Source organism: Quercus robur, chromosome 5 (genome assembly GCF_932294415.1).
Source record: "Quercus robur chromosome 5, dhQueRobu3.1, whole genome shotgun sequence".
NCBI lineage: Eukaryota > Viridiplantae > Streptophyta > Magnoliopsida > Fagales > Fagaceae > Quercus > Quercus robur.
The window spans coordinates 79,240,193-79,263,717 of record NC_065538.1 but is presented as its reverse complement, the minus strand read 5'-3'; the positions used below and the strand labels follow the sequence as shown (position 1 = coordinate 79,263,717).

Here is a 23,525-nt window from a genome sequence, read left to right as displayed (position 1 = left end):
GTTTCTGTGATGTAGAGTGATTTTGGGCAACACCTTATCTGACATTTTCTGCTTGGATAAGTTGGATATGGCTTCAGCCAACCAGTGGTTGAAACGTGTCACTTGATCATTTTTATATTTTACAAGTTGGATTGGGTTCCAGCGTGGGAGGGTAACATTTTGACACGTGGATACTACAAGATCATGCTCCTATTATTGACTATATCAGTCACATTCTTCCTTTGTCCTGCTGCATATGGACTCAATCCTATACATTTTGTTGGATGCATTGCATTGTTGGCTCACCCTTGAATAAGAGGGCAAACATACATCTGCCTATTGTTCATAATCTCAGGTTCATTTATAATCAAAATTGAAAACGGGAGAACTTTTTTTTTTTTTTCCCATCAATGATGGTTAATAGATAAATTTGCAGAAAATTGTAAAAAAAAAAAAAAAAAAAAAAAAAAAAATTGATGAAATATCTTCTTCACTTGAAATTGATCAATTTTATGATTTAAATTAATTTAATTTTAGGTTGGAGTGAAGAGAGAGTGTTTTTTTTTTTTTTTTTGAGAAAGGAGTGAAAATAGAGTAGATGGAAAATGTGGATTTGGTTTTTTTTTTTTTTTTTTTTTGAAGTTTCAATTTATTTATTTTTTGTTAAGTAGTTGTGGAGATTGAGAGTAGTTAAAATGCCATATAGGTGTAAGCCCATTACCCTAAGTCCACCTCACAAGTAGAAATCTAATTCTCAAGATAATTTAGGCACTTACAAAGCCGACATTTTTAATTGGTTGACTACATTTATTTATTTATTTATTGATAATTCAATAGTTGAGAGATGAGAGATTTAAACCTTGAATGTCTTCGTTGGAAACAAAAGGAATTACCAATTATGCTATGAGGCTCTTAGCAAATACATATTGTACTTTCAATAAGAAGTATTTTATCTATATTACTATTTAAAAGACTTTTCTTGTTTGGACTGGACTTTTTTTTGTTCTAAAATACCCCTACAACCTATGTTTAAGTAGGGACAAAACTTGAAGATAACATTGTAAATATATATCTCTAACTCTTACCTAAAATATTTCCTACAAAATAGGAACACTCTCTAGTTAGTTTTCAAACCGAGCATCCATGTTTCTTCAATCACTCCACATTTTCACTTTTCTTTCTTCTTCTTTTTAAAATTTTTTTTTTTTCCTTTATCAAGACTTAACCCTTTTTTTAATACTCAGTTTCCCTGGCTCCTTAATCTAATCTCACCTTTGTTTGTTTGTTTTTTTTTTTTTTTTGAATTTGGAAAAAAAAAAAAAACCCTATTAAAAAGTAGAGATAATACTTAAGGATAATATGCTAAAAAATATCTCTAACTCTCATGTAAAAGATTGGCTACAAAATAGGACAACTATCATGTTAGTTTTAAAACTCAACTTCTTCAATTTATTTATTCCTCAATTCTTTTCAGTTCTATGTTCTTTTTCTCTACACCATAATTATCATCTTTTCTAAATTCAAAAACCAAAAAAGGAAAAAATTTACTTACAAAAACAAAAGTGCAGTTCTAATTGTTCCAGTTCAATAAGTATGTCAATGTACGTTGCTCTTTTCTTTTTCTTTTTTTTAATAAAAAAATCAACAAACTTCTAATTATTTGGACTCTGGCTCTTCTTCGTGCCTGTTTGGGAAGCGCATTTTGCGTGTTTCCCAACAATGCGTTTTTGGATGGTGGGTCCCGTGCACTGTTCATGGGACCCGCAAGTACTTTTTTTAGCAAAATTTTCATTAAAACTGAGTCTCACGGCACTACCCACACATTTAAAAATTATTTTGCTATAATGTTTTCAGTTTTCAGCAATAAGCGGTATCTAAACAGACCTTTCATTTCCTTATGATGTGGGTTGAAACTTACTTTTTTTCTTTGATTACAATAGTACGGTGTTTTTCTTTGATTACAATACTACAATAGAACACAAACTTTCAATTTGGATAAGTATCAAATTGTGTAAAAGAAACACAAATTGTGCAATTTGGATAAGTATCAAACCATGTTACTCTACTATTAATCAATAAAACTATGAACGTATTAATTCATTATATTGTACTTTATTTATTTATTTTTGGGCAAATACTTAACTCTATTTCAAAGCACAAAATATATACAACAAGGAGGGTGATTGACCATTATATACAACCATATTACTAATATATCTGTGAAAAAAAAAAAAAAAAAAAAAAAGAGTCTCTGAGCACGCACACTCACCACACCTGAATTATAATGGATGCAAATCATTAACCTTTACCAAAAAAAAAATAGAAGAGCCTCTAAGCACATGCATGAGCGCGTACTCAGAGGCTAGTGTTTATATATATATATATATATATATATATATATATATATACTATTTATAAGAGAATTCTCCTATTTAAATTGGATTTTTATGTGATTTAGAAATACTAAACCTTACGTTTAACAGGAGAAAAATATTTAAGGACAATCCGATAAAAATATGTCTCCAACTCCACTTAAAATAAATGCAAAATAAGATACTGTCCTACTAATCCATGTCTTCAAAACAAACTTATCTATTTTTTTAAAAAAAGAGAAATTATGAGATTAGACCAAAAAAAAAAAAAAAAAAAACGTCATCACATGTGCAAAGTGTGTGTGATGAAGCAAGTTTTATTTATCAAGAAGATGGAAAGCATATTAACTACTGCTTTGATAATTGGTGACTCACAACCTCTATGGATATGGCAGAGTTTTTGTTAGGGCCATGTGTTAGTGTTGGCAAACCATATCAAATTGTGACTTTGGTTGCGTCTTAGAGTTGTAATTGATGATCAAGGTGAAGACTCGAAGATTACTCAATATAAGCTCAAGAAAGTGAACTTTTTGTGACCCCGACACCACCTTGACATGTCAAGCCTTGAAAAATTTAATAAAGTGAAGTTTATGTAAGCTCAATGCAAGCTCGATTTCACTTGATCAGTCGAGCTGCCTTGACTCTAACCTTGATTCCTCTCGATCGATCAAAACTACACAAATTAGTAATGTAAAAGTTCTAATAACTTGTTTGTTTTAGCATTAATTCAAGCCCTACTTGTTGGGATATAAAAGAGATTTTATGAGTTGACCCTAAAGAAGTTTTTAGAGGAGAGACAACTTCCTTTTTGTGTGGCTAGGGTTGTGTTACCCAGTTTTTCTTAATTTCACCATACCAAGGATATTCAAGTGTAGATCTAAAGATTTGCTGGTGAAGAAGCATAAACCATATCATCTATCATTGACTTGTTACTATAAAAAAATACCTTTAAGAGGTTCATGGAGTTAATTGGAGGTTCTGGTCATAAAAGGTTTTCTTTGAAAGTTGTCTACAAGTTGTAGAGTTTAGAAAAAGGTAATTCTTGAGATTGCAAAACTTTTCTCTTGATAGTGGATTTGCTTCATGGGAAGGATTTGCTTCATGGGAAGGTTTTCCTTGTGGTGGTTTTTCATTTATAATTGTTTTTCTATCGATTTTCCTAGCATCACTATATCACTATCTCCTTTGTATTTGATTTTATGCGATTAGTGACAGTTGTGGTGGGCCTTTTTGTGATTTTGGGCTTGGACTATCTCTTGTTACATTGAGGGCCCAAATATTCTGGATAAGAGAGTTGGGACTGATCCAACTGTAACTCATTTTGGTTCGGCTTGTGCACAAACTATGCTCCGTTTGCCAAAACTTTGGTCACATGCCCATGGCAGGCAGAGTTGCCATGGAAGAGTTATGGCAAGCAGATGTAATAATAGTAATAAAAGAAAGCACTTTTGTCATCAAACAAAATAAATAAAGGATCCCTAATTAAAATGAAGACCACAACAATAAGAAAAACCTTGTAAAGAAAAATGGCGGAAGTAAATAGGGAAGAAATGAGTTATCAAAGAAAGAAAAGATCAATCTGTCATGCCAAGTTATGTTGCAGGACCAAGACCAAGGAGGGAACCATTTTTTCTCAATGTGAATATTCTCTCAGGAAGATCCTGCCGTAGAAATTAATCACTTTGAGGGAAATGAGTCTGAATGGCTTATGCCCAAAAGAATCCTTTGCTTCTGGCAGAGAGTATGTCTTTAGAGGGAGAGAAGGGATTAACCTATTGGTGCATACCTGCCATTCTACACTCTCCGTTTTCTCTTATTGATTCTCTCTTTTCTTCCTGCTTTTTGTTATTTCTAATTCTTTTCTCCCCTCGTTTCTTTTCTCAGTGCTTACCCATCTAGTAAGGTTGTGATTCTCTCTTAATAGTTACTATTATCGTTCTGATGATCCCCCTCTATTGTGCATGACAAGGGTCCTTTATATACTACCTACTGTGACTGGCTTTTACCATTTTAGCTTTTAACTACCTTTGTCTGGTCTGAGTATCTTTGCCAACCATCACTGGTTTGTTAGTTGTCCAGCCACCACCATTTACCTGTGTTGGCTGCGCCACTCTCCATTACCAGACAAAAAAGATTATTTTGTTTGCTTGCTCACCGTGGCATTCTTATCCGCCACGGTGTGGGTATTCTCTCTTGCTATCCCTCATGGCATGCACCTAGTGGTTTTAACTCATCCTTACTTCTTTTGGGTGGTATGTCATCCCAACGAGACATTTTCCCCAAAAGAACCTGAGCAGGATCCCTAGAATAGGTTTTCCCCTCTCCCCACTGCCAGACCATATCCTCTCTTACCTTTGACCCACGACCCACCACTTCTTGTATTGGTTGAGTACAAGCTAGTAATGTTTGGGCCTTGCGCGTGCTCCACTTTTGTGTATGTCCAAAACTTGTCCACTGCACATGTGTTTGCCATGGTCTGGAGGCTTGTCTGCATATTCTGCCGCCTATCTTTGACTTCTTATGGCGTGAACTATTTTCTGATTTCTCATTCTTTATGGCCTGCTCCTTTTAAGGGCTAGGTTTTGCTTGATTGTGGGCTTTTCTTCCTTCAGCCTACTCTTTTATTCCTTCCGTAGTCTTGCTACCATTTCTTGTCATACCATTCTGTCATTCCTATTGTGATGTTATTTGACCCAAGCTTGCTGGGTTTCTTTGGGCCTGTTACTTATTCTTTTCTCAATGACTCAATATGGTCATTGGATTCATACTCATGCCATTTTGAGCTTTTTTTTATTACATTGCTTGTGAGCTCCTTTGTCCCGTTTATTTCTTCTTGGGCATCCTTGGCCCATTTGCTTTCCTTGGGCATCCTTGGCCCTTTTTCTAATTCTGCGTTCCCATGGGCTTTTACTAACTCCTTTGGGATTCCCTGACCCAATTACCTTATCCTTTATCCTTGGGGTTCATGGGTTTTCCATCAATCCCTTACTTTCTTTATTTACATTACTTCGGGCTTGTTGTGGCCCATTCTTACTTTTCTACATTACATACTGCCCGTGGATTTGCTACTTCTCTCTTCGGGCTCCTTTAGGCCCATTTGCTTCCTTGAGGCTCATTTGTTTATTTTATGGGCCTATGATCCATTATTCTTGCCATTTGGGCTTAATGGTTTTTTTATCCACTCACTAACTCTTTTCTGCCCATATTATTGGGCTTCTTCCTTCTACCGAGCTTCCCAAAATGAGCATCAACAATAGTATTAATTTTCCATTGCATGCTTATATTGATTACAAAAAAATTGATTTGGCATAATTGGATTAATCAAACTACTTGATTATCCTGTACTACAAGCCTTCAACAACTACAGTCTAAAACGTAACAATCTCAACAAGCAATTGTTGAAACTAGTTTTTTGCCAAGTGTCTTGTAAGTTGTAACTCAACTAATAGCTGTTAGTGTTTTCAACAAAGATGTTTGAGATTCAAATCCCAACTCCAACAACTATAGAATTTAAAAAAAAAAAAAAAAAAAATTTATCCCTGGCTTCTTTAGGTAAGAAATCTAAGATGATAACTATCTATAGCAATTGTCCTTAATTTGAGAAGCCATGAATGGGTGCTAAATAAGCTTGAGTTGGATTTTGTTGTAAAAAAATTATTGGTCCAAATTTCGGTCCAACATTAATTGAATCTTTTCATAAGCAATACAATTCCAAAATTCCAAACTAATTCAGAATTCAAAATGTTTCCTCACTGGGTTTTAAATTTGTTAGTATTAATCCAAGTAATTGGCAGTTTTAAAACAATTAATGAAAAGCGCTCCATTTGATTTTTAAAAGGTTCCCCCCACCTCTTCTCTCTCATTTTTCAAAGAGAAGCCATAAAATATTTCATCATACAGTCTCCACTCTCCAGGCATCCAATACTTCCTCTGAGGTAAATGGTAATATACAGCTTACTTTTAATTTCTACTGTTCCATTGTTGATTGTGATTCTCTCTGCTTTGCTTCCTTCTATCATTTTTTGCTTTCATTCAATCATTCTTGGATGTGTATGGCTGTTGTAATGTTTTCTGTACCATTATTTACATTGCTATGATCTCGAAATTCCTCAAATTTATATTTTCATTTTGGGTCAAGTTGTTTTGAGCAAAGAGAGGAGAGGAAGACATACATAATACATCCGACAACTTTTTCAAATCTCACATTAGTTTTAAGTAGTCACTTTTTAAATAGCATATTTTTAAAATGTCGAAAAATAACATAGATTAGCGTATGTGTTTTAGATTAGATTATAAGTTAGTTTTTAGTTTTTTTTAAATTTTTTTTTATAATACTATCAGCAACAAAAATCCGCTTATTTTATTTAGTTTTTTTTTTTAAATTATTTTATTTACAGTATTTTTAGCAAAAAAAATTAGATAAATTTTTTCCAAAAAAATCTAGATAAATTATTTTCAAATGCAAAATCTTCAATCATTTATTAAAAAAAAAAAAATCCAGAATCTGTAGTAAATTTTGTTTTGTTTTGTTTTTTTTTTTGTTTTTTTTGTTTTGAGAAACTGTAGTAATTAAATTACCATAAGAAGAATTTGGGCTTATGTGGGTAATATGGGCCGGTTAAGATCCGGTTCGGCCCAATAAAAAGGCAACGTCTCTATCGAGGAGCGTTTTAGATGTACCGCCAGATCCAAATTCAAATTTCATTCTCTCTCTCTGTCTCTGTGTATCTCTCTCTCTCTCTCTCTCTGCAAACCCTAACTTCCCAAATTAACCTTCCAAATCCTCAAAAGAGTTTTTTCTTTTTTCCCCAAAACACAAACACTTCGATCTCTTTCCTCTCTCTCTCTCTCTCTCTTATCCATCAACTACAGTCCATTTCCGCAGATCGACGACCCAGATTTTTAGATGCTACGCCGAAAACTCGTCGGAATAGCGCTGTGATTCTTAGTGCAATTCGTATTTCGTCTTCAAAAATGACTTCTCGTAACCAGAACCGACCTCCCCGTAGTCCCTTCACTGTAAGCCTTTGGTTTCATTCAATTTTTTTGTTTTTGTTTTTTAAATTTTCTAGTTGTGTTGTTTGGTTGCTGAGAAATTGAGGGAAAATAGAAGAAAATAAGAGATTCCTGATTTCTGGATCTGAGGTTCTGTCAATTTTGTGTATGTAATGGAAAATTTAGGATCTAGAACCCTAATTTCACTTAACCCACTGTTTGGATGCTGAGGAAATACAAGTAATTGAATGGGAAAAAGTGAGATGCAAGTGAATTTATGTTGTGTATTAGGTTTGAAATGGATTGAAATTTGGTTTCAACTTTTTGTGTTGCGTTTAAATTCATGTACTTTGTTTGGTACTTTTTGTGCTTTAGAAAAAGGATGGTAATGAGGAGGTTCCTTTAGACAAGCGTCGGAGAATCGGAGCAGGAAGAATGGTGGGGCCACCATTGGCGGCAAGCAGGGGCCGTGGGCGGCAAGCGTTTTCCGAGGTAAACAGTAGACAAGATGTTACGGCTACTAGTGATGTGGGAAGTGGCGAGGGGTCGGAGTGTGGAACTGTGGAGTTTACAAAGGAGGAGGTTGAGGCATTGTTGAATGAGAAGTTGAAAGGGAAGAAGCTTGATCCTCTTAAGGTTATAATTTTTGTCTCATGAATTTTGAATCTTGGGGTTTAAGCTAAATTGGTTTGTGGGTTTGTTATTCTGAGTTTATTATTTATATGGTTGGCAGGTGAAGCTGGATAACGCGATTGACTATATTAAGAGGCTCAAACTTTGCTTAAAATGGTTCCAACAAGTTGAACAAAACCATGTTCTTGAGAAGGAAAAGCTTCAAAGTTCGATTGAAGCTGTTGAGAAGAAGTGCACAGATACTGGTACACATCTTTTGCATTGTACTGACATTAATCAAACATCTTAGTAAATTTTTATTTACTGTATTTGTGCATGTCTGTTTGAATTTATCATTATGTCTCTTGCACACTTGAAAAGGTTCATGTGTTTCATGAATAGTGTATAGTCATGCTAGTGGTGTTCTCATGTCTAGATCTTGTGAAGTACACACTATTCATGATACATGGGATAATAATTAGCAATACATAATTCAATTTAGGCAAAGTATAATTGTTCTTAAAGAAAGGAATTGATCACAATGTAGAAAATTTTTGGTGAAGGTAGAAATTATTGATATTGGAAACATTGATGCTGGGGTGGGCTTTTTTTTGTTTGTTGGTTTTTTTGTTTGTTTTTAAGATAAGGATTTTATTAAGAAAGAAATATATTGTTTATATCACTACGCCTTCATTTAATGAATGTGGTTTCTCATGTGTTGAAGTTCCTAATATTGCAGTTCTTGTTAATTGGGAAACTTCATAATGTAGATTCATTTTTATTTTCTTAGAGCTGGAGATGAAAAACAAGGTGGAGGAGTTAAATGTGATTATCTTAGACTTGCGGAAAACCATCTCTTCTTTGGAAGATAGAGTTGCAAAAGAAGAATCAGATAAGTTGGTAAGTTTTTCGGTCATTGCATTTTGTGTACAGGCTATACCTGTTTGTTTCTACATCTCATTTTTATTGTGGTTTGATGACTAGGATGCAATCGAATGTCATAGAAAAGAAAAAGAAGCAAGAGTTGCTGGTGAGAAGTTGCAAGCTTCTCTTTCAGCTCAGCTTGAAAAAACTAGGCAGGAGAAATTAGCTGCTGAACAAAAGGTAATATAAATTCATAATTTGGATGTCTCGCATTTATCATCTATATAGCGAAGATTGGTAATTATCTTCCTACAAATTTTGTGAATTTTTAATGTTAGTCTTAGTAGTTGTGTGTCATTAAGTTAGTTGGACTCTGTGGATTGCCAGATGACCAATGTAATGATATTCTCTCCCCAAAAAATTGTTGAATATGCAGGCAGCCTCATTTGAAGATATGTACAAGCGAGGACAAGAATACAATGTGAGTTTACAACAGTATAACGGCAAACTTCAAAAGGATAATGAAACAATTAGTGAGTCACTCAAACGAGTTGAAATGGAGAAATTGACCATTGTGGAGAATCTCAGCAATTTAAGGTGTCACAATAAGGCATTGCAAGACCAATTAGCTTCATTCAAAGTAAGTTATTAGGTGCAATATTCATGTATGACAGCAGTTGTGTTTGTATGCCATATGTTTTCCCAAAATTAATTTTGTAAAATTAAATGAAGTTTGACAAATTGCTTTGTATTGGTTTTTTATTTTTATTTTTTATTATTTTTTTTTATAAAATTAATAATAATAATAATAATACTTATTATTATTATTATTAAAATAATTAATTTGTGATTCTATTATGCATATTGAATTTTTTGTTGTTTTGGATAAATTTTTAAATATTGTGGAAGACATATCATTACTATTGTTATGATTCCCTTTTGAACCTCACTTATTGACATGGCCTGATATGAACAATTAAGTTCTTATCTGGTCTAATTTAAGAAATTAAGTTCGAGGTTGTCTGGTCTGGAAGCTCGTCTTAGTGCTGCTCTTGTCTTAGGCAACTTGTTTTTGCCATTGTTATTGATTTTGTTCTGTTCCGGTCGGAACGGTCGAAATTTTTCGTACCGGTATGCAAACTGGTACCGGAATACCCCACGTTCCACCTCGGGTCAAATTTCGGGCCGTTTCGGTCTATTCCGATCATTCCGGCCAATTCCGGCCGAGATGTAAATTTTGGCCGGTACTAGATTTGGCCTGTTATTAAAAAAGAAGAAGAAGTTATATTTGGGAGTTCTTTTGATGATGAATTTGATCCTTCTCTCATAGATGATGATGAGGAGGAGTAAATCTTGTATTATTTGATATTTAGTTATTGTCTTGTAATCTCCTTATTGTGTGATGTTAAATTGATGTTATATTTCAAGTTATTGATGTTTAAAACTTAAGAGTTAAGACTAAATGATTTGGATTATTTGATATTTAGTTATTTATTTATTAGAATTGACAATTTTATGTTCTACAAGAATATATATAGATTATTTTTTAAGAACTCCGAAACACCCTGAAACGGTACGCCGAAATCGGCCTGTACCGAAATATTCCATTCCACTGGACAAACCGAAACGGGGTCCGAAACGGTATTAATAACAATGGTTTTTGCTATAAAGTCAACCTTTATTGAATAGAAGCTATATATTTAGATATTAAAACAAGAAATCTATTAGGTGACTTATTTATACGCTCTTGATCTTAAATGTAAATTGATTAGACAATGAATTTAAGAAGTTACAAAATTGTTAACAAAAAATATTCAGGGGTTTGGAATTCATAAATTCAGTAGCGATTTGCTTGGCAGATGGCACTAGAAGCACTTTTCATCTTCAGTAACAATCTGCAACTTTTGGAGGTGTCTTGATTGGTGTTTTGTCTTGTTCATTCTTTTAGGCTTCACAGGAAGAGGTGATAAAGCAAAAAGAATCATTATCAAATGAACTTAGATGCCTTCGAGTGGAATTGCAACAAGTGAGGGATGACCGCGATCGCCAAGTGACACAAATGCAGGCTTTAACTGCTGAAATAGTGAAGTACAAAGAATTTACTGGGAAATCTTGTGCAGAATTGGATAATTTGACGATAAAATCAAATGCCTTGGAGGTTTGTCCCGATTAATTTATTATCAAACTAATTTATAGTTTATTGATAATCTTGACTTCACTAACTGTAAGATTTTGGGTCCTTTTATAGGAGACATGTTCTTCCCAAAGGGAGCACATTCGGACATTGCAGCATCAACTCACTGCTGCAAATGAGAAACTAAAGGTAATGCTTATAGCTTACAAGTTGTAGGAAGGGTTGCTTATGTTTTGTACAAGTTTTACAAGTTCTACTCTGGACATTATTAGCATGCTTGTAGATTATGACATGTCTTGTACATGTGATTGAGCTAATCCAACAATAATGCTTATTTTCTTTATTAGATGGCTGATTTATCTGCTTCAGAAACAAGGACAGAATTTGAAGAGCAAAAGAGAACTGTGTGTGAACTACAAGAGCGACTGGCAGATGCAGAGTTTCAACTTATTGAAGGAGAGAAGTTAAGAAAAAAGCTGCACAACACAATTTTGGTAATTCTGTTTTCCTCTTTCCTTGAATCCTTGTCTAGCATTATGTGGCTTGTACTAAAGTGCCTCTTATTGCAGGAACTAAAAGGGAACATTCGGGTATTTTGCCGAGTGCGTCCTTTGTTGCCTGAAGATGGAGTTGGAACAGAATCCACAGTAATTGCTTACCCTACATCAACGGAAACTCTTGGCCGGGGCATTGATTTGGTACAAAGTGGTATGTTTCTTTGCCTTTAATCCTAGTGGAACTTCAGAAGGCTATAGGAGAATCTTTTGACTTATACACCTTGTTACACATTACAAGTTTGTTGTTTGTTAAAAACAAAGGTCTTATTCTTTAATCTAATGCTACTTAATGTCAGCAGGACAGAAGTATCCTTTCACATTTGACAAAGTGTTTTCTCATGAGGCTTCTCAGCAGGATGTTTTTGTTGAAATATCACAGTTGGTACAGAGTGCCCTTGATGGTTATAAGGTAATTTGTTGTGCTTGCAAGTTGTTCTTTTCAATTCTGTCATAATGCATTTTATCCCCAAAAAAAAAAAATCTGGCATAATGCATTAGAATATGTTCTATCAAGGTTCTAGTTCTTGCATTTTGATAAATGGTGTTTTCACTTGATTGCAACTTTCCAGTTCAAGATCAGGTGTTAATTGCTCTACCTAAGTTAACCAAAATGTCAAATAAGTTGAAAGAATATTTTGTAATTGACGCATGATTAGAGTATCTCCTCAAGATGCTATCACTATGATGCGACTAATAAATTTTTGTTGGTTGTAGTAGGGATGTAAGATTTCTTACAAACTTGTTTATTAGGGGTTTATCCTCAATTTTGAATTGTATTGGGTTTGAGTTGTTTTGGTCTTTGATATGGGGCTACAAGTGTAAAGCTATTGTTGGATTTCATTTGGTTTTTTGTATTGCCTTTTTGGTTGAACTCATTTTATTGTATGGTTAAGTTGTTGTTGGGTTGTCTCTAGCTGAAGTTGCACTATGGCATGGTGTCTTGGTGTTGGTGTTAATTTCATGACATTATGTTTATCTGTCAATGACTTTATTATGGATGAAATGCTTAAAAAAAAAAAAGGTAACTGGGAACTTATAATCAGATTCAACAATATTTTACTGTGAAATGCATGGAAATGCATTTGTAATGTTAGGCTAAAGTTTAAGCTTTATTTGATTGTGTATCATCTGTTTCAGAAGTTTGATTGGCTTTTTAATTCTGAACTTTCATTAATCTAATGTTCGTGTAATGTTTTGGTAGGTTTGCATATTTGCTTATGGGCAAACGGGATCAGGCAAAACTTATACCATGATGGGTAGACCAGAAACTTCAGTGCAGAAAGGGCTGATACCACGTTCACTGGAACAAATCTTCCAGACAAGTCAGTCCCTTCAAGCTCAGGGCTGGAAATACAAAATGCAGGTAAACTATCTTGAACTTCTGTCATTAATCTGCTTACTTTTGCTTGTGAAACTCTAACAATTCCTTATAAACATGTGTAGGCTTCAATGTTGGAGATTTACAATGAGACCATCCGTGATTTATTGTCAACAAATCGATCAAGTGGTCTGGACATGTCACGGACAGAAAATGGGGCTCCTGGAAAACAGTATACAATTAAGCATGATGTGAATGGAAATACACATGTTTCTGACCTTACTATAGTTGATGTTTGTAGCATAAATGAGATATCCTCCCTTCTACAACAGGCTGCACACAGCAGGTAACAACTTAGGAGCTTTCTACATTGTTCTGCAGGTTTTGTTTTTCTGCACATCCACTGGAGTTGTGTAAAAGTGGAATTATGGTATCTGCTCTCGGAATGCTTTTCTGTTGTAGAAATTTGAAATGAGAAATGCCAATGCTTTTTAAAGTATTGTAAGGGTTAAACAGTCAAGGTTCATGAGGCATAGGAAAAGGCTTAGATAATTTTACCAAGTTTCATGGGGCCTATGACAAGGCTTAGTCAATTTCAGTTTTCAAGATTTCACACACACAAACGCACAATATCATTGTTCTTCTGTGGATTGTGCATAACTAATGTATTTTCTTTTAGTGATGATAGAACACGGTTTATGCTTTTCATTGAGCTTTCCTCTAATTATGCTTTTCATTGAGCTTTCCTCTAATCTTGTTAATTGGATGAATAAATTTAATGGAATGGTTGTTGCCTTTGGGTCTTTTAGGTCTGTGGGTAGGACGCAAATGAATGAGCAGTCCTCGAGAAGCCATTTTGTTTTTACATTGCGTATATCTGGTGTAAATGAGGTACCTTAACTAGTAATTCTGTATTCCTATTTGTGTTCAAAGCACTCATGTATGTTTTTAACTGTTGACATACTACTCTTTCTGCTTTGCTAGAGCACTGAGCAACAAGTACAGGGGGTGTTAAACCTCATAGATCTTGCTGGAAGTGAGCGCCTATCCAAGAGTGGGTCAACTGGAGACCGTTTGAAGGAAACTCAGGTTTCAATCTGATGAATTCCATTAATAACCCACTTCTTTTGTTGTTTTAATGTTCACCTTTTTAATATGATCATATGCTAATTTTTTGCAATCAGGCTATAAACAAAAGTTTATCTTCGCTGGCTGATGTAATATTTGCATTGGCAAAGAAGGAGGACCATGTTCCTTTTAGGAACTCAAAACTGACATATCTTCTCCAGGTACAGTTGTTTCTTTGAACTTTTTAATTATATGCTTGTAATCTTCATATTGCACTGTTGCTTTATAATAATGTACTTTTTTATTCTATGCATAAACAGCCATGCCTAGGTGGAGATTCCAAAACCTTGATGTTTGTAAATATCTCCCCTGATCCTTCTTCAGTTGGTGAGTCACTTTGTTCACTACGGTTTGCTGCCAGAGTCAATTCCTGTGAAATTGGAATTCCCCGACGTCAGACAACAGTGAAGCCTATGGATAACCGATTGAGCTATGGCTGAAATTGTGTTCCTGGTATTCATGCATTTTGTTGTCAGTCTTGCTGCATTTATAATCTGCGCAGAGTAATTGTTATTTGTATGATTAATGGTTGTAATTTGTATAAGGGGGTGGATTGGTTGTATCAATTGTTTGTAGTGTTCTGTTTCTAGAAATTACTAATTTGTACTTTAGGTTTAAGTTTAGTGTCTTGATTGAATGATGCAACAGATGAAATTATCGACCTTGTGAGATGATCCTTCAAAATTATTTGAAATTGTTCATCATTTGACGAGTACTGGTATAAAGGAATTATTATTAGCATCATAGAGTGGATTTGAACAATCTTATTTAGGTTACAGATGTGATTTATTCATAATGATCATTCTGTTGTCACCACACATACTAAACCTTGCATTCCTTCTATCCATACCTCTATTTTAAAACATCCAAATAAGATTACTTTATTCTTTTCCATTCCATTCCTTTATGATCATTTCATTCAATTCCATTTTATTTCTTTATGAACTCCCAAGAGAAGGCTAAATGGATGAATTGTTCTCAAGCTCATTATAACATATGAAAACTAGTGAAGTGGGAATGTTTTTGAAACTGTCATTAGAGATGTCATGTTTATGAGATTGTCATATGAATGGTATCTTGCTTAAGAAGTGCATTATTGCTATGTTCTCGTAAATCTGGATGCTATAACTTGTTATTGCTATGAATTAAGGGGGTGTGCGCAAAGGATTAGGTGTGTATTGTGTATGATTGAAATGTTGAACAGTGAACTTCATTTTGGATGCTGCAGAGGGATAATGATGATCTGTATTGAAAACAATAAATCTAATGACAATTTGGCAAAAACCATAAAAAACAAGAATTTTCACAGGCTTGAAGTGGTACGTTGAAATCAGTGCATAATTAAGTGTTGTGATGTGGAAGACTTTTGTAAGTGATTTTGCAGCAACTTTGATATCTTGGTTTGCTCAACTACTGCACTAACATCTTGTCCAAAAAATGATGGGCTTAAGTTCTGTAATGAAGAATTGGATTGATTCTTTTTGAATATATGCTGTTGTGGACCACTCATCCTCTTTGGGTATATTTTTGTCTTGCAACTTAGATGCCCTGCTATGTTGTCAGTGGCGCCCATTGGTTTTTCTTTTTCAACACCAGGAGGGAGTAAAGTTTGGGCACATGAATTAATTATAATTAATGATTTGACAATGTCAGGTTCTAGATTGTAGATGCAGTTTGTTCAAGTGGCTTTCAATTTAATACCACGTTTTTTAAATCTAGAAAAATCGAAATCAGAAATTTGAATGTCCCTAATAATTATCCATCCATTCCCTTCTTTTCTTTAGCAGTTGTTTGGTCACTTGTCTTTGTCAATTGATTCATGCATATCCTTTTAAAAAAAAAAAATCATGCATATCCCGAAAATATATCAAACCGTATATGCTATTCTATACCATCATTCAGAAAACCAGATTGAAGGGCCCCTAGGATTGACAAGAAAGACTGTGGACCATGGGCCCAACATTTCACCATAAAAAAAAAAAAAAAAAGATTCTTTAAAAACTATTCACCCAGTAACTAAAAGACGCACCCAAACAAATAAAGCTAAAATTTAAATTACAACCTTATATAAATTATTATTTTCGCTCATAAAATTTATTCTTATCATTTTAATCCTTGAACTTTAATAATTTTTTTTTAAATATTTTGGTTATTTTGTTTAGTAATTGTCAAAATGTGAAGTGATGTTGTTTTATTATATTTAATGACAATTATAAAAATGATAGAGCCATAGAGGAAGGAAGGACAAACTTGATAAAGATATTAAAGACTAAGAGAAGTAAAATGAAATTCACACTATCTTAGGGTGTGATTTGGGGTTTTGACACAAAAAAGGCAATTTCTTGGCGGAGAAATATAATAAATCTAAAGGTAGAGAGTGTAAACTCTATGTGATAGAGTGAAGTTTTTAGTGTTTGTAGACTCATGGTCGTGGGTAGGTGTGTTCACGGAATCGTTTAATGTGGTTTTGGTCAATTTTTATCGCCACACTACAAGATGTAGTTTGGCAAAAACCATCATTACACTATACCTCAATTTTATGGTCCCATGTGCGCTGTAGTACACAGTGTAGTTTGGTCAGTTTTGAGTTAGGACATTCAAAATTTTGGGTTGGATTAGGTAACCCAAAGTTGATTTTTCTTTTGTTTTGGGTCAATTTTTAAATGTTGGACTTTTTATTTTTTATTTTTATCTTTATATAGAGCCATCCAGGAGTTAGGCTCTTTTAAATATAAGGCTCTTTTAAATATACACCACTATAGGTTTCTTTAAAAAAAACATTCTCTTCTCTCCTCATGTTTATGTGTGTTAAAAATACTTAGGCTCCGTTTCACCTTTTTTTATTTATTCTCTGTGCCGTGATTGTTGACTGGAAAGGTGTGAATAGTGCACACCTCAGCAACTTTTAATTAACTTTTCAACAACTTTTCAGTCACGGGACCCACAACTTCACTTTTCAGCAACTTTTTTTAATTAAAAATGGGTCCTACGGTACTATTCACATATTTAAAAATTATTTTGCTACAGTGTTTTTCAGTTTTCAGTTTTCAGTTGTATCCAAACGAACCCTTAGTATTCTAAGAAAAAAAAAAAAAAGAGTATCCCAACAAGTTTTTAGGTATGAAAGGGCTTATCTATACTACTAATAAGATGATTCTCCTTGGGTCTCACCATTTAACGTACCAAAATACCCTTAAATCAAAAAGTATAGAAAATTAAAAAAAAATTCCATTCATTTTTCTCCCTCTTCATGTTTCTTTGTCAAATTCGATTTAAAAAAAAAAGGGTTTTTATAGATAGTTTCATGCGTTTCCTCTCTCTCTCTCTCTCTTCAAGTTCAAAATGTCACCACTTTAAATGGGACACTTACTCTTCCTCTTAATTATGAGAAATTATTTTTCCTTAATTACTATCATTAAAAAAAAAAAAAAAAAAAAAAACTCCTACCAAAATACATTTTACTTTCTCTAAAACAAATAATTTACTATTTTGAATACACTATTTTTTTTTTTTTTAGTTAACTATTTAGAGAAATGCTATGTTCACAATTAGAAACAGATCCACGTTAGGGTAGACAGGCCATTCCCCCGCCCCCCCCCCCCCCCCCCTTGCCCAATTTTGAAAAAATATAGTATTGTATACATATCTAATCGGAAAATTTAAAATTTCCCTCAAAAAGTATATTTTTGGCCCCCCTCCTTCAAATATTTACATATAACCCATGAAAAGCAAAAAGAAAATTGCAGTTGGCAATCAACAGTCGTACTATGGCTCACAACTAGTGGCTTGGTCTCTTCTTGTCTACTGTGTCCACACTAACACATGAGTTGAATCAATTGAGTATGTCCTCTCTTCTCAGATCTGAGTTGATTTCTCTCTCTACTCTGATATGAGTTTATTTCTCTCTATGATGTCTATCCACTTTGTCTCTATTTTGCCACTGTGACAGACTGATAGTGCAATGTGTTTTGTGTGTGTGAGTTTACTGTGTACATTTTAAGAAGTCATCCTTTGTAATAATGATTGAGTCTTGACTCTTGAATTTGAAAAAAGAGATGGTCAGATAAGGACAAATGAGATAAAAAAAAAAAAAAAGAATAGAAAAATTGAAATTGGCAATCAAAAAGTGAAGCCCGTGGGAACTATGAATCAAATGTGTGCAGTGGTTAGTAATAAATGTTATTAATTGATAACGCTTGTTTGTTGGTTTATTTTATGAATTATTAACTATTTTTAGAAACTAATTTATTAACATTAATGTTGTTGTAGCTTGTGGGGTATGTTTGCTTGGTTTATTTTTTGGACTAAATTTTGAAACTATAGAGCTATATAATATGGAAAAAATGAAACTTTTATTTGAATGGTTGATGATGAGAAAATTATCTATAATATTTGATTTTTTTAAAGAGAAAAAATTACAAATAATTTGAAGTTAATAATGCAGCATTACCTCTAGTGTTGATGTCCCAATTCTTGAAATTTTTTAAACAAAATTCCAAAAAATTACCACCGATTAAATCAATATCAATCCAAATTGTGAAAATATAAGATTATAATTGTAAGGACCAGATTTGAGTTTCTAGCCCAATAAGTAGATGGACTGAGGCCCAAAAAACCCAAAACAATGAATTTGTAGAGAATGAATTGGAAAACTGGGCTCTAATGAATTAGACAAATACAAAAGTAGATTTATCAGATAGGAAGATGTAAATGGACAGGTTTATAATGAGGAAAATCGTCCTTGGCAAAATCCAAGGAGATTTTTTCTTATATATTTCTATCATATTTGATTACACTTCTTGATAATGGAATCCGCGGACAACCAATGAGGGATGGTCATAATAAGGTTTACAAGTCGTTTTCGGATGTAATTGAAGGCAAAGAGGGAAGATTTCGTGAGACTCTGCTTGGCAAACAGTTCTTAATGCTATAGTAATTTTCTCTTTCCTTTTCGATCCCTGCTTCCAGTGCCTTCCTTTTTCTTTTATATTGTCTCTCCTTTTCATCTCCACCTTCCACGTGCATGCCAGATGGTTGGTCTTGATACTTGTCCCATTAACTCTCCCCATAAGTCTTCATGTAGTAGTTGTAAGGTTGAAATCTACTGTTCAGGTATTACCTCCACATTAATGTGGCTAGAGAGTTAGCTGCAGTGCATTTAATGTAGAGGCATCAGCTTTCTCTTAAGATATTTTTAGGATTTCTCATTGTCTGATGTCACTGCAATACGTATCCATGCCAACGGAACTTCTTGGAACATTACCCGAGACGACAGATAATCTTTTTGGACCTCGGCATTGGTTAGCTGAGGATGTGCTTATCCTCGGCTCACCCCTTGAACTGTTATGATCAAGACTAATCTCTCTACTTACTAACGCAGTTTTTTTTGACAAAGATATCTCTTCCTCAAACAAACCCTCGTCCTCGGATTCGGCCATAGACCCAATATATAAATAGATAACGAACTTCTGGGCCCAATATCCCTACAATAATGTTAATAAATAGGATGAAATTCAACAAAGCTTGAGTAGATGTTAGTTTTTATTTTCATAAACTTTTTTGTGTTTATACTTTGGCCCTCCCCAACTTTGAATCCTAGTTCCGTCCTTATCTACAACATTTTCACAATATCCTAAGTGACAGGTTGCTATTGGTGGGCAAAAAAGTAATTTTAGTGATAGATTCAAATTATAACCAATAATAACTAATCACCTATGATTTGTTGTGAAAATGTTGTAGATGTAGCACTTCTTAACTATTTATTTTGATTAAAAGATAACCACTTATCTATATCCCTTAAAATAAGGTACTTCCACCTCTCCTTATTCCTTTGCAAGTCAATTGCCAAAATCAAACATAAATAAACATCTCTCTTCCTTATGTTTAACCTTTAAAAAAACCCCTCTCTATTTCTCTCCTAGGGAAAGGATTAGTCCTTTCCTACGAGGTAATTCTCTCAGTGCTATTATTATTATTATTATTGCTCATATGATTTTGATTGTTGTATATGATTTTGATTCATTTGTTATGGAAATTGTAAGAAAAATATTTGAAATAATAAACATTGTATTATAACTATATTTAGTGTTAGAGCATCCACAACAGATGTGGTATAAAAAATGCCATTTTGACACACCAAAAGTCTACTTTATTATTTTACCATATCATTTTACAACATCCCATTTATCAGATGTTTTATCATTCAATTCTGTACATTAAAATAATATTTACTACACATTAAAATAATATATTATCTTCTCCCCATTATCATCAATAATAGCAACAACATCAACGCCGATCAACAACAGCAACAACACCAACAAATTCCAAATCCAAAAACCTCAACAAAAGAGGAAAAAAAATAAAAACCAAACCATCACAACAGCCATCATAACATAACAGCAATAGCCACTTCCACAGTTGCCCCACCATCCACAACCACAAACTATAGCAGCAGGAAGAAGAAAAAAAAAAAACACAATCTAGGCCCCAACAACCTTCCTCTTCCGCCACTTCTCAATCGGCAACCACAAACCACAGCAAAAAAAAAAAAAAAAAAAAAAATCCCCACAATCCAACCACCACCAACCTTCCTCTTCCACCTCTCAACCACAACCACAAACACAGCATAGTCACCGTGACTCACCTCTCACTGAAATCAAGCCATCGAAACTCAACCCAGAACCTCAATCCAAATCAAAACCCAATCTCAGACATAATCCATGATTCGGTCGCAACCCATAGCCTCAACCTAAATCACCTGAATCAACCCATCGAAGCCACAACCCATAACTTCAACCTAACCCATCGAAGCCACCTGACTCACCACCCACAGCCTTAACCCAAATCAAAACCCAATCATAAACCCAAAACCCACCAAATCAACCAAAACCGAAGCATGAGGCGGTGAGGACTGGCGAGATCGGCGGTGAGAACTGGAAAGTGAGGCGGCGAGATTGACGACAACTTTCTTGAGAGTGATCTTGAGCAACTTTCTTGAGCACGGAGGAGAGGGAAGAGATAAAGAGTGACAAAGAGAGAAGAAATGAGATAGAGTCGATAGAGAGAGATATTTGTGGAAGAGGAGAGAGAAAAATGCAATAAAATAATAATATCCCATTTTGCCATTGTTGTCTGTACCGTCTCATATTTGAGATGGTACTGTAGCAATGTGGCATAATTTTTGAGATTTGAAACATTTGATAAAGCTCTGTTTTTGTGTTTGGTGTGCCAAATGTGCCAAATATTTGGCATTTGACACATTTGAGAGAGCTGCTACGGATGCTCTTATTGTAGCAGTTGCAGTTGTTGTCTATCAAGGGATGACATTGTTTTCTTACCCTATTTGTTTTGTCCCACCCCCCCCCCCCCCCCACCCCGCCCCCAAAAAAAAAATTTTTTTTTTCCCTTTCAACTCTCCTTAAAGGTTACTCCCTCCATCCCATTTTGTTTGTCCTCTATTCTATTTTGGGACGTCCCAAAATATTGTCCTGTTTCTAAAAATAAAAATCATTAATTTACTAATGTTCCTATGATACCCTTATTAATTTACTAATTCAATTTTTTGATAAATTTATTTAAGGGTAGTTTTGGAAACTTATACATTTTTAAAAGGTAGACAAGACAATAAATGATGTTTCCTTAAAAAGTTTGACTTTTCAAATAGGACAAACAAAGTGGGACGGAGGGAGTACTAGCGGTTGTTAATGAGTGAGTTACATGTGTGAGTAGTTTTTTTGGCATTGTTTTTGTAATTTTGTCATTGTGAATTATAGAATTTTAGGTAAAAAAGTGTAATTAATTAATTATTTTTTATTGCAATTAGTTTGTCCATGATGATGAGTTCTAGAATGGAAGGACATAGAAATAGGAGAGATAAAGTAAGATGAAATTCCTGTGAAAAATAAAACCATGAGTTAATGCTTAATATTTGCAGAAAAACGTGTAAGTCTTAAATTATGATGAATGAAAAATTATGACACTAAATCCTAAAAAGAAAGAGACTAGTCTTTTATAATACCAGTTTATAGTTAATACAGAGAAATCCTCCATTTTCTTCAGCCCCAATACAGCCCAAGAAACTAGAGAAGATATTTTAAATATCCTTGGCCCTATGCAGGACTCGAGGCTTACTAAATACCTTGGCCTCCCATCTTTTATTGGTAGGTCAAAGAACCAAGTCTTTGCAATCCTAAAGGAGAGGGTTGGGAAAAAATTAGCGGGCTGGAAAGGCAAGCTTTTATCTTCGGGGGGAAAAGAAATTCTCATCAAAGCAGTGGCACAAGCAATTCCAACCTATACTATGAGTTGCTTTCAACTCCCCCAAAGCCTTTGTCATGATTTAGAAAGAATGATGAAAAACTTCTGGTGGGGTCAAAGACAAAAGGAAACAAAGATCAGTTGGGTTAGTTGGAAGAGATTATGCATTTCAAAGACAAATGGCGGCTTGGGGTTTAGAAACTTGCAAGCCTTCAATCAGGCAATGCTAGCTAAGCAAGCGTGGAGGATTCTCTCTAACCCGAGCTCTTTGGTGGCCCGTGTGCTCAAAGCCAGGTACTTCCCCACTGGTGATTTATTAAATGCTAAGCTTGGCTCTTCCCCTTCTTACTCCTGGAGGAGCATCCACAGTAGCTTAGAAATCATTAGATGTGGAACCCGGTGGAGAGTCGGGAACGGGAAACAAATCCACATATGGGAGGATAGATGGCTCCCAACACCTTCCACTTATAGGGTCATCTCCCCTCAGAACCATAACCTTGTATTCCCTATGGTCTCCTCTCTCATTGATTCGGAAACCAAATGGTGGAGAATTGATGTTCTTCATGCTACTTTTCTTCCCTTTGAGGTTGAGACCATCTTGAAGATACCTCTGAGTCACAACCTGGCTGAGGATAAAATTATCTGGATTGGGAATAAGAGAGGTGAATTTACGGTGAAAAGCGCCTATCACATAGCTTATAATCTAGCTAATACAATGGAGGTGGGTGAAAGTTCCTCTGGGGACCCTTGTAGATTACTTTGGAGAAAACTTTGGCATTTAAACCTTCCTGCAAAAGTAAAAATCTTTGCTTGGAGGGCTTGTGTTAATGGGCTCCCTACCTTCGAGAATATAAACAAAAGAGGGATTCAGAGTAATAATGCCTGCCCTATATGTGGCTTGGGAATTGAGGATATCAACCATGCTCTCCTTCATTGTGAAGCTGCGTCTTCTGTTTGGAATCATTGGGCTGATCTATCTAGTTCCTTGTGTCTCATGTGGTCCTTTCTAGACATGGTTCTGCACCTCCTTCAATCAAATGCCCCACAGTATGTGCATAATGATTCCCCCCTTTCCCCATCTCAGGTGTGGCAGTTAGCATCCTGCACTTTGGAGGATTTCAGAAAGGCCAACTCTTTGGCTCCCACCCCTCCAAGTCATCCTTCATCCAGATGGGAAACTCCTCCACAGGGAGTGTTCAAAATCAATGTTGACGGGGCCACCTCAGACCAGGGGAATAACTCCAGCATTGGAGTAATTATTAGGGACTGCAATGGCCATGTTGTGGCAGCCCTCAGTAAATACCTTC

The 23,525-nt window shown here is 34.7% G+C and overlaps 1 protein-coding gene across 2 annotated transcripts; it reads left to right on the top strand.

Annotated features, from left to right (window-relative positions):
* The first annotated feature begins 7,057 nt into the window (after positions 1 to 7,057).
* Positions 7,058 to 14,703, top strand: LOC126727274 (kinesin-like protein KIN-14C). Of its 2 annotated transcripts, none has more exons than XM_050432859.1 (17): positions 7,058 to 7,370; positions 7,722 to 7,982; positions 8,080 to 8,224; positions 8,749 to 8,858; positions 8,943 to 9,062; positions 9,259 to 9,462; positions 10,771 to 10,980; positions 11,071 to 11,145; positions 11,304 to 11,450; positions 11,526 to 11,664; positions 11,813 to 11,922; positions 12,715 to 12,876; positions 12,957 to 13,177; positions 13,641 to 13,722; positions 13,816 to 13,920; positions 14,016 to 14,120; positions 14,220 to 14,703. In XM_050432859.1, the coding sequence occupies exons 1-17, from the start codon at positions 7,326 to 7,328 to the stop codon at positions 14,397 to 14,399; spliced, it is 2,421 nt and encodes an 806-aa protein (XP_050288816.1). In that variant the 5' UTR covers positions 7,058 to 7,325; the 3' UTR covers positions 14,400 to 14,703. The 2 variants fall into 2 exon arrangements, with proteins under 2 accessions (XP_050288816.1, XP_050288815.1); XM_050432858.1 differs by having other exon boundaries at positions 11,810 to 11,922.
* The last annotated feature ends 8,822 nt before the right edge of the window (positions 14,704 to 23,525 follow it).

Bases quoted from the DNA above. Each gene is read 5' to 3' on its own strand.
- LOC126727274 (XM_050432858.1), top strand. From the start codon at position 7,326: ATGACTTCTCGTAACCAGAACCGACCTCCCCGTAGTCCCTTCACT. The intron at 8,225-8,748 runs GTACACATCTTT...TTATTTTCTTAG, and splicing joins GAAGAAGTGCACAGATACTG to AGCTGGAGATGAAAAACAAG. The intron at 13,921-14,015 runs GTTTCAATCTGA...TTTTGCAATCAG, and splicing joins ACCGTTTGAAGGAAACTCAG to GCTATAAACAAAAGTTTATC.